Below are 17,092 nucleotides of genomic sequence, written 5' to 3'. Positions count from 1 at the left end.
AAGAGGAGGAGTCTTTTATCAGACTATTTGCAGCAACTTTTTAATAGAAGCCCACAATGTAACCTTCAGTTGTCGGTTTCTGATAAGCTGTTATAGCATATAGTTACACTTCAGGTCTCCACACATTAACATGTTTTGGCACCTGCACACAAACACACAGCATGTAAATTCCTGACAATGTTTGTTTGTTGTAGACTGCCTGAGGTCACATGGCCTGACAACAATGGCTAACTTGTGTGAGGCAGCGGTGGTTACTCAGTGTGAGCAGGGTCAGTGCAAAAGGTCTGTAGCATTTAAATGCAAAACTATAAAACACTGCACACACCAGGACAGGATGTACCTGAGTGAGGCAACACAAACAACCTTTGACAGCACTGATTTGAACCAAAGCTAATTTATATCTGTGCAGGATTAGAAATAGTTTCATTTGTAAATTATATAAAATTGATGCGTTTTGTGATCATGAACTGAAACCATATGTCTACATTCAATCCCATTTTCTCTCTGTTGACATAAAGGATCTCTTACAGTATTCCTGAGTGGAGAACGGGGCTACATGTGATCACACTGCAGTCATTTCCACATCATTCTGAAAGTGCACCTTGTGCAGCGTGCCCTGTGTCACATTGTGTGTTTGAGTGCGTCGGGCCTCTCCATATGATTTTGTGTCATGTATGCTTCACATGGAGAAGAGCTATTCTTTTTATTTCCCATGTGGGAACTTGCATGTGACCCACAAACACCAACATGACTGTGACTATTCAGCAAAGTTCCTCTTTTTACCTTCACAGTCCATCAACACTTCCCAATCCTGCCTTTTTTCTCACAGTCAGAATTTCTTAGAGAGAATGAAGTTCATCACAGAAAATGTTGTTTTGCCCCTCAGGTAAGAACCATCATCTGTTTAAAATTATTTTTAAAAGGGTCGTTATTGTCCATTCAATGATTTTATCTATCTTTATTGTAAATCTATGTGTGAATAGTTAGATCAATGCAAAGTGCAGTATTAATTTGTAATATTTAACTACTGGAAAAAAAGTATCACTATATTATATAATGATTACCTGCAAGTGAAACATTTCTATTTTAAATGAAGAGTGTGAGATAAGATCATGTGTGGTTTTAGGAGGAATAATGTGCTGTGTTTCAAAACAAATATGATTTGGATGATCTGATCATTTTTGATGCAGAAAGAAACAAAAAGCTAGAGTAAAAAAATCCTACTTCAATAAAGCTGTTTCTAATTTTGAAATTAACCAACTGTCAGTATTTAGTTTCAGCACATAAGCCCTTCCAAAGCCATAATTTTATTGTCTATTAGATTAATTAGGACATTTAGAGGCACTCCTAAGTGGATTTTGAACTTTGGACAGAGGCAGAAACACCAGATGAAACATCTATAAAGTACTTGTTTTAACTTTTATCCTTGTGTCATTATTTTTTATTAATGAGTAGAATAAGAAACCAGATGAAAAATAGCTGCAGCTGCCTACTTTCTGCACTGCAGAGGGTTAGATTTGTGTTTCTGTTTTGTTTATTGGTGGGTGGCATCAAGACAGGTTTTTTTCTTTTTGCTATTTACATTTTTGAGTTGAAGTGAGTGAAATTTAGAACAACAAGATGCCTGCTGGTATCTTTAAAAAAAAAAGTGAGTCAGTGATTAATCACGCAAATGCATGAATCATACACTAATAATAGAATTATTCACAATTTTGATATAGATGAATAGAAATGCATGGTCAAAATAGCATACTGTCAATGTTTTGGAGACCTCCCAAGATTTCATGAATCATATTTTCAGGGGAGCTCATGTCTCGTTAAGATGAGTCCAGCTCCACCTGTAGTTCTCAGTCTGGACAGAGGAGGACTGGCTGCTGCTCCTGATTCCTGTCTTCATCTTAATCATTGATGATAGCTTCCCTGCTTTACTGCAGCTTCACATTTTGAAAAATGTGCTCATTTGCTTTTGTGCTAAACCTTAGATAAGATCGAAGCCACTATCATGTCTGTTTGTTCAATACGGTGGAGTGAAGATACAATTAGCTTAGCAACAGTTTCCAAGTAAGTAAACAAGTAAACTACATTCTCATTTAGGTTAATAAATATTTTCTCATTAAAAAATGTAAACCTTTGATGTAGTATGTAAGGCTTCTGGTTTGAAGAAGGAGGATGGAAGTAGAAGTCCACAGTAGGACTTCCACTCAGAAGACTGGTTTATATCCTTTGAAGAACCATTCATCTTAAACTTCACTTCTTTGGTGAGGTTTAGGCACCAAAATTACTTGGTTAGGTTTAGGAAAACAGCACAGCTGGGGTTAAAATAACAACCCTTTTATAGCATTGTTGAAGCTTCACCTCTATTTCTGGGCTACCAGGGTGATGAGTTCATACAATATGTGATTGGTTGATGACAGTAAAGCAAGAAAATAAAAGGAAAAGGTAAGCTGATTGTAAACTTATTCGTGATATGTAACAAACAAACATAATCTCTGAGAAAAAAAGTTATATAGTTAATGTTCTGTTTATTCTCAGTTATCCAGGTCATGCTAATCACCAGGAGCTTTGATAGAAATCAACTGCTTCTCTTTTGGGTTCATGTAGACACTTCACCTCTCATCTTCAGTTCTAAAGAAGTCTCTTGGATGAACAGAATGGATTGGATGAGAGGGGAAACGTCTTCAAGAACCAGTATATAGTTATAGTTAGATACAGTAATAGTTATATATGAACCATAGATTGTATCTAAGTATGGACAAACGTTTTATGAACAGCAGTGTTGAAACTCAGTGTGGCTCTAGCTGTCACCATCTTAGCAGGGCCTAACTCCTCATATCTCCATAAGTAGAGCTTAACTCAACATAAAATGAGACGTGCAAATGTCTCTGGATCATAGACTGTCCTATAACTGCATCCATTTGCCACTCAAAGCAGCTATGACTTATATAAAACTTCGCCCCTGCACAGTTTTCCTGAATGAGAAAATTAGCTAAAGAGACCAAAACAGTTTTTGTACCAGACTGTTAACATGTTTATTTCTTCTGCAAAGTTGTACATTTTAACATGAAGGTCAAATGAGGGGGATTGACTTGCTTTAAGCCTCAAGTGGCAATTTCAGGAACTGCAGTTTTTCTGTTTTGACTTCATCCATCAGCTCCAGAGGGTGCTGCTTAATACGAATGTTTTCCATGGGAGAGAGGCATCATATTTAAAAGACAAATATAAGAGTGGTATTGATCTTTTCACCTGTTACTAAGAAAGGGAATAAACATATTGCCCAAAATGATAGAAATTGTTGACCTACATTTGTCATTTCAGAGACCCAAAGTCTAGTAAAAATAACAGCTAGCAGTGAGTTGAGAACTACATGATAAAAGTTCAGGAAAATGAAGCTCAATGTGTTCAATTTTGCTGGAGTCAGAGACAGTTTGACCATAACTACTTCACAGAAGTATGACGCATGACAGACGTTTGGTCTTCAAAGGCAAACTACTTCCTGTTCTGTTAACCTCAATATGTTGCATTTTTTCTCCTCAGGAACAGAACAGGACCCTGCAGACAGACGGTAAAATCTCTCCTGTTTTACCTCTGGGATGTTTTCTCAGCACCGACTCCTGCCGGCAGAGACATCCTGACTCTGCTGTTTCTCTGTTTCACTCTTGCCATCATCACTGGCGGCCTGCTTCACCACTGGCTGTCCATGACTCTCAGATACGACCATGGAGCGTCCATTCAGACCGCCTGCATCTACAGCGTGGCCATGTTCCTGGTCTCCTTCCTGTGCCACCCCCTGCGCTGTGTGCTGACTATGACTCTGCCCACCGTCTGCACCAAAGAGGGCCGCAAACTGCTCATCTCAGCCTCTGTCATGATTTTAGTGTTGAATGTCATCCCTAACATCTCGGTTAATGTCGGGGCGGTCGCACGCATCCTCAAGTGCACTGCTGAAGGTTTTACAAAGACTTTATTAAACATATCCGAACCCTTTAACATCGTTAAGCGTGACCTTGTTGAAGAAGCCATCAGAGTGAAGCGGGAGGACCTGAGCATTGTCACCAACTTAAGGACTTTAGATCATTTCACACACGTCAATGTGTCAGGAGTCAAAAGCAGATTCACTAAGATGATCGGGCAGATAGAGATGAACTTCTCACATGCCAGGAACCTGCTGAGAGAATACAAACTACTGTCAAACCGGATTCTTGCTGCCATTTTTGTTGCTTTACTAGTTGCTGAATCTGCACGCTACTTGAAATCTTACCTGACATCAGTTCAGTTCGATAATGGCGTCACCTCTAAAGAGCTCCTGCAAAAAAACCCTCATGCTGGTAATAAACAGCCAGCTAGAAATAAAATCAGTCTCACAAGCTGTAAAATAACAAGTCAGGAATGTACCTCTTGTCTTGTCTCCTTAGTTGTAGTGACGCTTTATTTCATTGCTATAACTTTAATAGTAGTTTTGGACCATGTTGTGTATCATATAGTTCAGATGATTGTGCCGTGGCTGCTGGATTTTCCACCTACATCTGCAATTATAAGTGTCAATTATAAGGTAAGACAGCACACAAATGTTTCACTTTCACTGCAGCTTCAGTTTTTGCTTCCTCCCTTTCTCAGGATTTCATGTATTTGCTCTCGTTTCAGGTTCAGTGGTTCCCCCCTGCTTTTTGTATTATCCCACAATCGTGCATCACACGGGAGCTGACAAACTTCCACAGAGATTACAAGTGGAACTTCAGCCCCGAGCCATCGCTCTGTGACGTGACAACTTCAGCTCCGAACCTGGGAGTCACACTCATGCTGGGATGCCTCTGGCTGATGAGCTACTTCATGGTTTTCCTCGAGGTTTATGCCAGACGGCTACGGAGAAAAATCTCGGCATCCTTTTTCAGAGAGCAGGAGGAGAGGAGAGTGGCTTACTTGGTGAGGAAAATGCATGAGAAGCAGAATAAAAATGAGAATAAAGGGACTGTTTATGTTGGTGTTTGTAGGTAAAATGTCCCAACGACGCTTGGATGGATTACCAAGAAATTAGAGTCACACATTCACATCCATAAGAAGGATGAACTTTAACAATCCATCTAGTGCCATCATTAGGCTAACATGTTAATTTGTAACTTTGAGGTTGTGTGGACTATATTATTTACTCTGTTAGTACAGTTTGTGAGTATGTTTCAAAGATTTTTTCCTTTGTTAGCATGTCCCTATGGGTTTTTTTTATATGCCAGAAGACACATCATGAGCAAAATCAGCAGTCAACAGCAGTGAATCAGTGACAGTTTCAGAAACACAGATTCAGACTTGCAGAGTTTAATATGTAACAAAGCCCAAATATCCAATTCTGTCTATTTGCAGGGTGGAACTTTCTATATCACTATTCATCTTGAGAATAAGTGTCTAGTTCGAACATTCATGGCTGAATTACTTCTATATTACAAGTTGTCATTGTTGTGGGTGAGCTGGTGTGCTCGACCTGCAGTGAGTGGAGAGAAGTGGGGACTGTATGTATCTGTACATTGTAGAGGAGGCAAAAGAGCAGAACTACATCTAAGTCACTATTATGGCGCTTTTCCACTAGCACCTACTCGGCTTGACTCGGCTCAACTCTACTCGGTCTGTGAGGATTTCCATTAAGACGTATAGAGTGCAGGCCACTGATTGGACAGGGAGTGACAACACCACACAGCACACATATTTCAATACCTAATAGCGATAAATTGCAGCCATTACGGGGTTGTACACGGGACTGACACAATAACTGTAGTGAACTAGCATTAGCTTACCCTCATACATCTCGTTCGTATCCTCTTGTCTTTAAACTGCTGTATCGCCTCCCAAACTCTCCTGTTCTACTGAGTGTTTCGACTCGCTGCCCTCAGCTTTCTCTGACTCTCTTCTTTTACTTTGCATCTGACAAAAAGCCATAGACCAAGCAGCAGGTATACCATCGCCTCGATGTCGTCCATTTTGTGTTGTGTTTGTGTTGCACACAAACGACGTTAAGGGACTTCCGGGACGCTGTACTCTGAAGACTCCACCAACGATGAGGTGATACTCAACTGTAATGGAAAACGAGCTCAACCGAGTCGAGTCAAGCCGAGTAGGTGCTAGTGGAAAAGCGCCTTTAGTATGGCACACACTTGGAAATATGTCATTTTGATACTCAGAGAGGAGTTTTTAGGGGTTTAATCAGTGGCCAAAGAGGAACTTTAAGTGTGACCTGCCAGGTGACTGCAAACGGAATTTAGATTTAGGCAATTTCTGGTGCAATGCATCAAATTGAAACATTTACGTTTAATACTGGACATGGCCTCATACAAATTACTATAGTAAACATTCTGAGTAACATACTGACAGCATTTAGCTCAAAGCATCAGTGTGTCAAAGCACATCCTTAGATGGACGTAGACTCTTGATCTTGTTACCTTTGTATAGTGTTTCTTTAATGTTTGCATCATTTGGTGTTCTTACTGTTTTTCTGTTTTTTGTAAAAGATGACCTAAACATAGCACATCCTGTGTATGAGTCACTCTCAAAACACCATCTGCTAGAGCATCCCGTCTTGACGCTTTCCTCTCAAGTGTTTGTGGTTTATAAAGATGCGTTTGCACCTGCCTTGTTGGTTGGTAACACTGTCTCTCTCACACAGAACATGTTTTGCTGTACAGTTGTTTTTGTAAGTGTGTGTAGTGTTGTTTTTCCTGTTTCCCCCCCCTAACTGTGATTAAACCTTTTTTTTTTTTAACCACTAGATGCCAGTATGGTGCTTTGACAGATGAAAACAGAGCCTAATACACAGTAGTAGATAATATCAGGAAATGAACAGCAATAGATTGGGTTTTACTCTTTCTGAATATTGTATTGGCCTAGATAGTTTTAATAGATTCAATTAATCTGATTCATGTACATGTCCAATAACTCAGCAGCTTATTTTAATCAGTGTGACCTTGCAAAAAAGAAAAAAAAAATCACTTCCTTTCCGAAAAAAATCCTTGCATATCAGCATGCTCCTGCCTAAAATTCCCGTGAGGCTCCAGGGGTTTATTTTAAAGCCTTATACCAGAATAGAACACTTCTTTATCATCTATTTTTACTCTTGTCCACTTCACGATTGTCTCAAAATTCAGGCGCCTGTGTAAAGATGATTTACTGTTTTTCCAGAGATTATGAATTATTCATATGCTGTCTGTTACTATGAATTCTCACATGGGTGTGTTACTGGTATGTGTGTGACATCTCTGCAGCCGACTGTGGGCTTAGTCTTGTTAGGAATGCACTGGACTACAAGACTGATTAGCATTAGCATGTAAATAAACCCCTTAACATAACCTGACCTGATATCATGTTGGCACCTTCCCATTACATTAAGTTAAATAAAAATATTGTAGATGTTTTTGTCTGGCACATTTGGTCTGACTAGATTTTGCACTAGCAGACATTCGGAAATACAACACACAGATATAAATACCAGAGTGTGCATTGCTGAAGATAAGCAGACCAACCGTAACAGTACAGGACAGACTTCTTAGTATGCAGCGGCTTGGACAAGAGCTGCAAAGCTGTTACACGTTCATTACAGGCAGCCTGCATACTGGATGGTCTCCAATTGAACTCTGTTCTTCTATAATGTAAGAATCGGTCGTGCATCAATATTCCCACTAGTCCTGTCCACAGATGCAGGGTTAAAGAGCTTTTCAGTCTGCTTTCACTGCTTACAGAACCAGATCTGATTATTCTTCACAATGAGTTTCAACAACACTGAATCTTTTCCGCGACTGCAGTGCAACCCTTTAACAGCATCAGCATCTGTAATAGCCAAACTGCTGGAAGCTGTGAAAGCGTTCTCAAATGTGCATCATGGGAATAGCAAGAATCTTTATCTTAAGATGTTTGTGTTTGTCCCTCAGGAGACAAGAAATTTTGTGATTCTCCACTATTTGCAAACTCACAGAATTTAACACTTTAAATGTGCCTTTTCACACAAGTGTTAGCTAAATTATGTATGCTGGTGGCAAATCAAAGGTCTACTTCATAATTAGTGCCATTTCAATTAAATGGCCAATCTCTGAGGTGGATGGTGTGTTCAAATGCAGGCAAACTCCTTTGTTCTTCTAGTAATTACAGGATTTATGTGATAGCCACAGTGACATTCTGAGCTTAGACGTTGAGGTGAAATGGATTGTTAAGTTGGTGACTGTACACGGCAGTGTGGATGTGATGGTGAGTGATGTGAGAGGGAGGGAGGGAGGGGTGCACTGGGAGAATACAGAGGGAGAGAGAGACAGATGTGGAGGACGAGAGCGGCTCTGGAGGAGGACTGAGCAGTAATCATTGTTTCTTGGCTGACTGCACCTGAGCGCTGCTACGGTGCCAGAGTGAGAGCTGCCTTCTGCAAATTATGGTAAGCTGCCCATTCATATTTATTCTCTCCTGATTTTATTTTCCTAACCTCAAGCAACTGCAATTATGTCCTTTTTCTTTTTACTGAAGAGTATCCCGACTTCTTTTTCAGAGCAAAGGAGGGTCTCTTATTAATCAGTACAATTTCAGCCTTGTGACATTTTTTTAAAGATCAAATAGTTACAAATGATGGCTTTAGTGAGCACTTTATCACATGCACAGGGATAACGATCCTGTCATTATATCAGAGTTTAAATTTTTCATCACACTTGAGGGGTTTTTTTTTGTTTTTGTTTTTGTTTTTTAGAAAATTGCTATTTCAATAGGATTTAGTTTAAAGAGACTGCAGTAGCATCAGTCATTTTATCAAGTGCCTCGAGTTGGCTGAAATATGTACTACAGAAGCACAGGAGGAATTCAGGTGATGCTATTCAAGAGCATAAAGTCTGTAAAGGGAGGAGGTTGGGGTGGATGGAGGGTTTAACAAAGCCCTGGACTGGAATAATGGGAGATAATTGTCTTTTTACTCATTTAATTTAGCATTCCTCATTAAGTAAGTTTTACCTGAATCAAAATTTTTCATTGAATCCAACCTACCACAGTATTAATAACCACAGCGTTGTCACATCATAAAACTGTTCTTCCCAACTCAACTTCCCTACAGTAATTTAATACAGTATTGGAAAGCACAGACAATAGGTATTTTCATGCTGAAGTGGCATCAGATCTGACAATGTTTCTTTCTATCATTATAGAAGTCATGGACAAATTATTTTCTTTTTGTTCTTTTTGTTGTTTAATGCGAAGGACTCGAGTTTATATTAGATCACATGTCAAATTCTTCTTACACTTTTCTTCTTTAAGTCATTAACAGTGAATCCAAACAACATCCTGGCCTGCAGAATGCTTTACATTTGTTTAATTCAAGACAGCGCTCCAAATAATTTGGAATATTACTGTTAATAGGAAGGTTATTGGATTTTCAAAAAGTGAAATCTAACATTCAGTCTCTTGCCCCATCACAATCACCCTCATAGTGGGTAATGAATGTTTCTCTCCATTTCTGTTTTGAGGATTGTCATATGTGCCCCTGAAGATTAACTGAATTGTTGGACTTGAACAAGATGGAGAACAATACGACCATCTTTCAGGATGTCACCCAGGTTGTAAATCTGACACAAATACCTCTGAACCCACTTGAAGAACAAGTCATAACAATATTTTTGACAATGCTCATTTGTGGAGTGGGGATTGCTGGGAACATCATGGTGGTGCTGGTTGTACTGCGCACTAAGCACATGGTGACCCCGACTAACTGTTACCTCGTCAGCTTGGCTGTGGCAGACCTCATTGTGCTGCTGGCTGCAGGCCTCCCCAACATCTCTGATGTTGTAGCCTACTGGATATACGGCTACACGGGATGCTTGTGTATTACTTATCTCCAGTACCTCGGCATCAACGTGTCATCCTGCTCCATCACAGCGTTCACCATCGAACGATACATCGCTATTTGTCACTCCATAAAGGCACAGTTCATATGCACTGTCTCCAGGGCCAAGAGGATCATAGCTGCAGTATGGATCTTCACCTCGCTCTACTGTACCATGTGGTTCTTTTTAGTGGACACAAATGAAACTGTCTACACCAACGGGGTGGTGGTCACCTGTGGCTACCGTGTGTCCAGGAGCCTCTACATGCCCATCTATTTCCTGGATTTCACTCTGTTTTACGTGATCCCTCTCATTGTGGCCACTGTGCTATATTGGCTCATTGCAAGGATTTTGTTCATGAGTCCGTTGCCGTCACACCTGAACGACCGAGCCGGAGGAGGGTCAGTTCACCAGGGTCCCTCCAGCAGCACCGGCAAGACCAACAAGGGAGCAGTCTCTGCAAGAAAACAGGTAAAGACTGGATCACAGTTCCAAGAGAGAAAATACTGAAGTTATATGAATGATTGTGGTTACTAACTTCTTTTTTAGACAGACTTATCTGTGTTTGTGGTAAATATGAAAAAATGGGAATCTCGAATTTGATTGTGCACTCATTCAATCACAAAATGGCTCCATGACTGCATTATGGGTCTGGTGGTCCACTTTGGCCCAGGCTGAATGATCAATTGAAGCGTCAAGAAAGCTGCTTAAGATATTCAGTGTCGCAACAATTATTAAATGGATTCCAATGAGATTTAGTTCAGCCATTCACATTGCACTCAGCATGAACTGTAATCACTGTGGAGACACTTTCATCTTCTTTAAGGGATCGTTGGAACCAGATTTTAAGGTGCCAAAAAGTTTGGTGAATAACCAAACAACCCATTTGGACATTATCAACCCATTGAAGGTCTCATCATCTGATAATTCATGAGCAGAAAGCAACCGTGATAAAATTACCAAACCTCTTGCGGTTGTGTAAATAAGCACATGTAAAATATCAGGTGGAGTCGTCACCCTAGAAACATACAAAGCTTAGGATGTGGTAAATGTAGCAGCAGAGTGAATTTTAACCCAAACCATGATCCTTTTCTAGACCTAACCAAGTATTTTTGGTGTCCAAACTTAACCAGCCACAGACTCAAAACACAAGTAAACACTGAGTGAAAAACACTGAGTGAACGCAAAAGACAAAATGAGACTGACGTTCAAAAATAAAACTATAATTATGGCCTGAGATGAGAGTCACACTCAAATCTGCTGGATTTATCCACTGACTAAAAATAAATGGTTGCTTTCCACATCCAGTCTGGCTGATACTAAATATCAAATGACTTGGATCAGGGGAGGCAAGGGGGCATTCCTAGTCATAGTCAATTACTAAAATATAGTAAGACAGGATGGATGGATGGATGGATGGATGGATGGATGGATGGATGGATGGATGGATGGATGGATAGATAGATAGATAGATAGATAGATAGATAGATAGATAGATAGATAGATAGATAGATAGATAGATAGATAGATAGATAGATAGATAGATAGATAGATAGATAGATAGATAGATAGATAGATAGATAGATGCAGAGCATAGATGTGGAAGCCCAAGCATTTGCCTGATTGGTCCTGATGGTGCATCCAAATGCCATTTTTCAGTGATTAGCCCCCAGCTCTCTATGACAGCAGGCTTTTATGAACATTTAGCTGAAAAGTTGGGAAAACACAATGTTTGAAGTGGAACTACAGACTCAGAGTTGTCATTATGAGTATGTTAGCATACTGACATTAGCGTTTAGCTCTACTTTGCCGAGGTATAGTCTCAGAGAGCTGCTTGTGAGCCTCATTGACTCTTATGAAGCATCCTCAGCAGCACTCAAAAAGCAGCACAACATTGAGTCATGGCATACTGTGTGCCTGTTGAGGTAATTGTACTCTTCATCATTATTATTCCTTATTTCTTTGGTCCTTTCAACAGATAACAAAGATGCTGGCTGTGGTGGTGGTCCTCTTTGCCTTGCTCTGGATGCCATACCGAACGCTGGTGGTGGTCAACTCCATGATTGACCCGCCTTACCACAACAGCTGGTTCCTGCTCTTCTGCCGGATGTGCATCTACACCAACAGTGCCATCAACCCCATCGTCTATAACCTCATGTCTCAGAAGTTTCGCGTTGCGTTCAAAAAGCTCTGCAAGTGCAGCTGGCGACACAAAGAGGCCGAGTACAATGTGCCGATGTATTACAGCGTGATGAAGAACTCGACCAGCAACGAGCCAGTCACAGAGCAGGAGGAGGTCAGCAGCCACACCGCCAACAGGTTCACTTCGTCTCCAGCAGATGATGACGCAAGCACACTCAACATTTCTAAATGAAAACTTTGGTTTGTTCAGGTCACTAGAAAATTTTTTTTAAAACGTGTGCATGATGATTTATTTATGAAAATCCTCAATTTTAATGTCTAGGTTTTGTTTTAAAAAGTACTGACTAGATTAGATTTTCTTCTTGATAACTGTGAAGCAAGTTTTATATGTGGTGTTGTACTTGTGGTACTTTTGCATCAGTATTGTAACTACACTATAAATAGAGTACAGTCTGTCAGCCCAAGCTTTAGTGTACTTTAAACTACTCAGTGGGTCATTGTGGTATTACAAAGGCTACAGTGTTACATAAAATTTGTAGTTTTTTCAAATGCATTTGGAAGTTATGTACTCACCATTTCAGTGCACAGTGAGAATAACCAGGATTGACAAACATTTACATTTTTTATGCATGTGTTGCTGTTGCTTCAAATGCATATTTTAAGTTTTAGCTGGAGGTAAAGTTCAGACTTTTTGTCAGCTACTTTTTTCAAAAGCCATTTCCATGCTAGCAAATCCTGTTTTGTCTCTCTCCATAACAAGTGTGCTTGTGCTGTGCTTTTCATTCTTGAAGGGTCCTCTGCACTCAGATGTACCACACTTTTTAACAGCACTGATGATACACACAACACATTTTATCCTCGTTTTTTGAGCACTAAAGTAATGCCAAAGTCCTTATAGGCAAGTCTCGCCACTCGAGAGCCATCATGGTAACGCCCACAAGCAGTTATTTTGAACGAACAATACCAGGTCTCTATCTAAATGAATGAAGGCGGGAGTTATAACTGTAATTTTATTGGTCATTTGGACAACAAAATATCATGTATACAATCAACAGTTAAATCTGATAAAGTTTGCCTGTGACTTTACCCTACAATTAAGTGTTAAAAGCATTTCATTGCTTCGTGATACCACAGTTCTGTCAATGCAACAAATTGTTGGATTTTCCTGGTTTGGCTGTTACAAAGTGGACAATTGGCTTTTTGGAGAGATGAATGTCATATAACCACCATCTCTGGCACTACACAATTCTCACATAGATTTCTGTTCAGGATTATTTAAGTTAGAATCACCTAGGTGTGACCAAAGTGTGTTCAAAGCTAATCAGCTTCTCCTGCTGAAAGGTAGCTTTAATTTCGAAAGTCAGCTGTTTTTACTACTTAAACTACATAACTTTAAGCCTTGACACAGCCTTGGTTCACCTTTTCACAAACATTACCTGGTTAGACCTACTGTTTGAACTTAACTGACTTGTTATTTTAGTCTCCTTATAGACTTACCACATATGACCACTTCCACCATTACTGCTTTTAATTGAATTCACATGTAACTCACAGATTAGCTCCACTTAATTTCAACATCACTAAATTAGCTAGAATTATTGAAAACATCTGTGTGGTGTATGTGGCCTTCTGTGTTTCAAGTCTCAGTCTGGAGCAGATAAAATGTTTTGCATCATGTCACAACTACCTCCTCATCCTTCCACTGAAACTATGTCTGACTCCGCAAGAACTCATGTGCAGAACAACCTTGAATCATCGGGTTTCCAGTGTGGGTGTTAAGATGTAATCAGCATGAAATACATCTGCCAAGTCAGAGAATGAAAATAGAGTTGTCATTTTAGCCACGGGTAAAGCACAACAAATCTGACAGCAGACACGCTAATGAAAAAAAAATGTGATGCTAATTGTCGTCAACAAGTTTGCATCGCCCTCGTCTTGCTTCTGCCCTGCCTCTGCATCTTAACGCATCCAGCATCCTACTTGTCAACCTTGTATAGAAAACACCAATATGAGCTCCATGTATAAAACACTTACACAGTCTGTTTAATATATTTATCTTTTCTGTACTTCACATTTTGTGAACAGACTCATGGTTTCCTATGGTATTTCCAGATCCTTTTACATCCCTAAATGTATATAATCTCTATTTATGACAGTTTTGTGTGCTGAATTAAAATACATATTGACAACATTCACCTAGCATTTGTTTTATATAATGGAGATTTTATGTAGATTTGAATATGTTGAGGTGAAACTGCCCCTGAACACACTTATAATTCTCCTCCCTTTTGATATCTCCTCACAATAAAAACATGCTTAAGACTGAGTGTGGCTGTAAATGGTTAGATTCCACATGTTTTATGATCAAATAAATGTCATGAGGGCCTGAGGAAAATAATCAGTGAAGGCAGAGAGCATAGAGGCATAGAGCTTCTTTCTTGCACTCACAGCTGCTATTTCAGTCCGTGAGGTGTGAAGTGGAATCAACAATATATTGCTTTTGTGGGCAGTTCTTGTTTTATTTTGTTGTATGGCGGATGACATAATGACCTTTTCTTTAACTCAGAGTCATTTACACTTTCAACATGAATTTATGCATCTTATATTGAGAGAAACTGTCAAAAAATTGGCTTTATTCCTGGAAGAGGTTTAAGGTTTTAGGCTCTAGGATACAGCACCTTCCTCTGCTTGTTGGGTCAAATTTTCCAGAATCTGTCCAGACAAACATGACGCTGCATAGATATAACTTCATCCTTGACAAATCCTGACTGCTTACCTAATTTTGTATTCTTGTTTGACAACATATTTTGCATGTTAAAGCCAGTTCCTAACAAGGACGTGTCAGATCACAGATTTATTCAGTCTCCTGCAGAAAGGCAGTCTGAGACAGCTCCCTCTGTATTACAATGGAGAAAATTCAGTGATTCATAAACAGTTTAGAGTGACATTCAAGGATTTTTTATGATAATGTTCTGCCTGTTGTTTTTTCCCAAAAAAAAAACCACATCCTGCTACTGAACAGTAAATGTGGACATTTTCAACATTTATGTGGTTCATTAGCTGCTGAGAGCAGTTTAATTCAGGTTCTTTGTTCCTTACTCCTAAATTGCGCCAACTCATTTTGCATTCAACCTTCAACAGCATGAATGACATTCAAATGTCAGTGAAACAAACAAACAAATACAGAAGCCTCAATAGTTGCAATTATTTCACCGCAATTTTAAATGTTAATGAAGTGTGGCTCATTTGAAATTTAAATGAAACTGGGAGAATTGTGAAGTCTTTCTAACAGAGGAAACACAGAGTTGAAAACAAAATTATTAGAAAGCAGACAGTACTTTTATACAGCTCTGGAAATCACTATTAGACCACCTGTTGTTCTCTTTGCAAAGTCTGCACAACAGGCTTTCAATACTGACAATTTAGTTTGAATTTTATTATAGGAGATTAAATAATTGCAGCATCTTCTGAAAGACATGGAAAAAGTCAAAATTCACATCAAAAAGCATTTTTTCAGTCACCACTATCTTTTGCATAAATTGTATTTGTGAAGTAAACAGATAATCCAAACTAAATTATAACTCAACATTGCTTAAAAGAAGAGAATTGAGAAATGGAAAGAAGACCACTGTCCATAACAACCTGAAGAAGAAAATGTAGTTGTTACTTTAATGAAGAACTAGAAAAAGAGGGAGAAAACAGTAATCACATTGAGCTCGTAATTGTTTTCAAAACTGTAGAATGGTAGTTCTCATCCTCTGTTCCATACCACAGATATTTCTGAACTAATCATCACATTTCAATTCATTAATATTTTCAAATTCACTTTTTTCGAAGTTACATGTTTATGTTCTGTGTTGGAAATTATTAGTCTTCTCTATCTTTAGGAAAATAAACTTATGTGAATCACATGAAAACATCAAAACCTTTCTCATACTGCCAGTTAGCTTAGCTTAGCACAAAGTTTGAGGAATATGTATAAATATAAAATATATAACTTTTTTAACCTTGCTGTCTTACACAAAGTGGATAGTGAAACTGAATAAAAGCACAAATACAAGTGCTTTTTTTAAATTTTTTTTTTTACCAAAGCTCACATCAAAGGATGCAGCAGTCAAAACGAGTTTAGTAATATCCTACAAAATCGGCAAAAACAGTAAGCCATTCTCTGATGGAGAGTTTATAAAAGAATGTCTGGTGGACTCTGCAGCGTTTATATGCCCGGAGAAGAAAGGAGCGTTCGTTAATGCGCCCCTTAGGAGGCGAACCGTAACGAGGCGGGTGGAGAGCAGCGCCGAGAATCTGGAGCTTCAGCTGCACAACAAAGTGAACGATTTTGACGTTTTGTCCTTGGCTCTGGACGAGAGCTGTGATGTCCGTGACACAGCCCAGTTACTCATCTTTGTACGTGGACTAACAAAAACCTTTGAGATGACGGAGGAGCTGGCAGCTGTGCAGCCAATGAAAGGAACCACGACGGTGAGTAATTTGTTCACTGAGGTAAATACACGCATGAACAAGCTGGGACTAAAATGGGAGAATTTGGTTGGTGTTACTACTGATTGACAGGGAAAAATGTTGGACTTTTGAAACGGATGCAAGATAAAGTGACTGAAGTAAACCCAGAACAGAAACTGATATTTTTGCATTGTATTATACATCAGGAGGTGCTGTGTAAGTCAGTGCTAAAAATCAACCACGTGACTGATGTTGTAGCTAAAGTAGTTAACTTCATCAGGGCAAGAGCATTGAATTACAGACAGTTTGTTGTCTTTTTGGAGGAGATGATAGTGAACATGGTAACCTTGGTCACCAGACAGCTGTCAGATGGCTCAGCCTGGACAAGATGCTTAAACGAGTTTGGGATCTGAGAGCAGAGATTCAAGAGTTGGGCATTGTACATCATTGTATTGTGTAATTTACAGTTTTTATTGAGATATATATTGAGCAGAGCTTTTACGTGTACTGGTCTAGCCCTTAACAACCGTCAAAGTTTCTCATGTGGCCCCATATGAAAATTAATTGCCCACCCCTGAGTGACAGGTATCTGGAACTGAACAATCTAGTATTTTACTTTATGATCAAAACAACTTGTCAAGGTCTAGAAATTGTTTTAAATTTAC

The 17,092-nt window shown here is 39.3% G+C and overlaps 2 protein-coding genes across 2 annotated transcripts; both read left to right on the top strand.

Moving 5' to 3' along the window:
- Positions 1–223: 223 nt before the first annotated feature.
- On the top strand, positions 224–7,237 carry ocstamp (osteoclast stimulatory transmembrane protein). The gene is made up of 3 exons (XM_055012693.1): positions 224–282; positions 3,535–4,549; positions 4,642–7,237. Exons 1-3 carry the CDS (start codon positions 224–226, stop codon positions 4,990–4,992), a joined length of 1,425 nt encoding a protein of 474 aa, XP_054868668.1. The 3' UTR covers positions 4,993–7,237.
- Positions 7,238–8,267: 1,030 nt separating this feature from the next.
- LOC111572099 (thyrotropin-releasing hormone receptor) lies at positions 8,268–14,160 on the top strand. The gene is made up of 3 exons (XM_023275620.3): positions 8,268–8,398; positions 9,471–10,298; positions 11,806–14,160. The coding sequence occupies exons 2-3, from the start codon at positions 9,522–9,524 to the stop codon at positions 12,199–12,201; spliced, it is 1,173 nt and encodes a 390-aa protein (XP_023131388.2). The 5' UTR covers positions 8,268–8,398; positions 9,471–9,521; the 3' UTR covers positions 12,202–14,160.
- The last annotated feature ends 2,932 nt before the right edge of the window (positions 14,161–17,092 follow it).

Source organism: Amphiprion ocellaris, chromosome 8 (assembly GCF_022539595.1).
Source record: "Amphiprion ocellaris isolate individual 3 ecotype Okinawa chromosome 8, ASM2253959v1, whole genome shotgun sequence".
NCBI lineage: Eukaryota > Metazoa > Chordata > Actinopteri > Pomacentridae > Amphiprion > Amphiprion ocellaris.
This window is presented reverse-complemented; position numbering and strand designations above follow the sequence as displayed.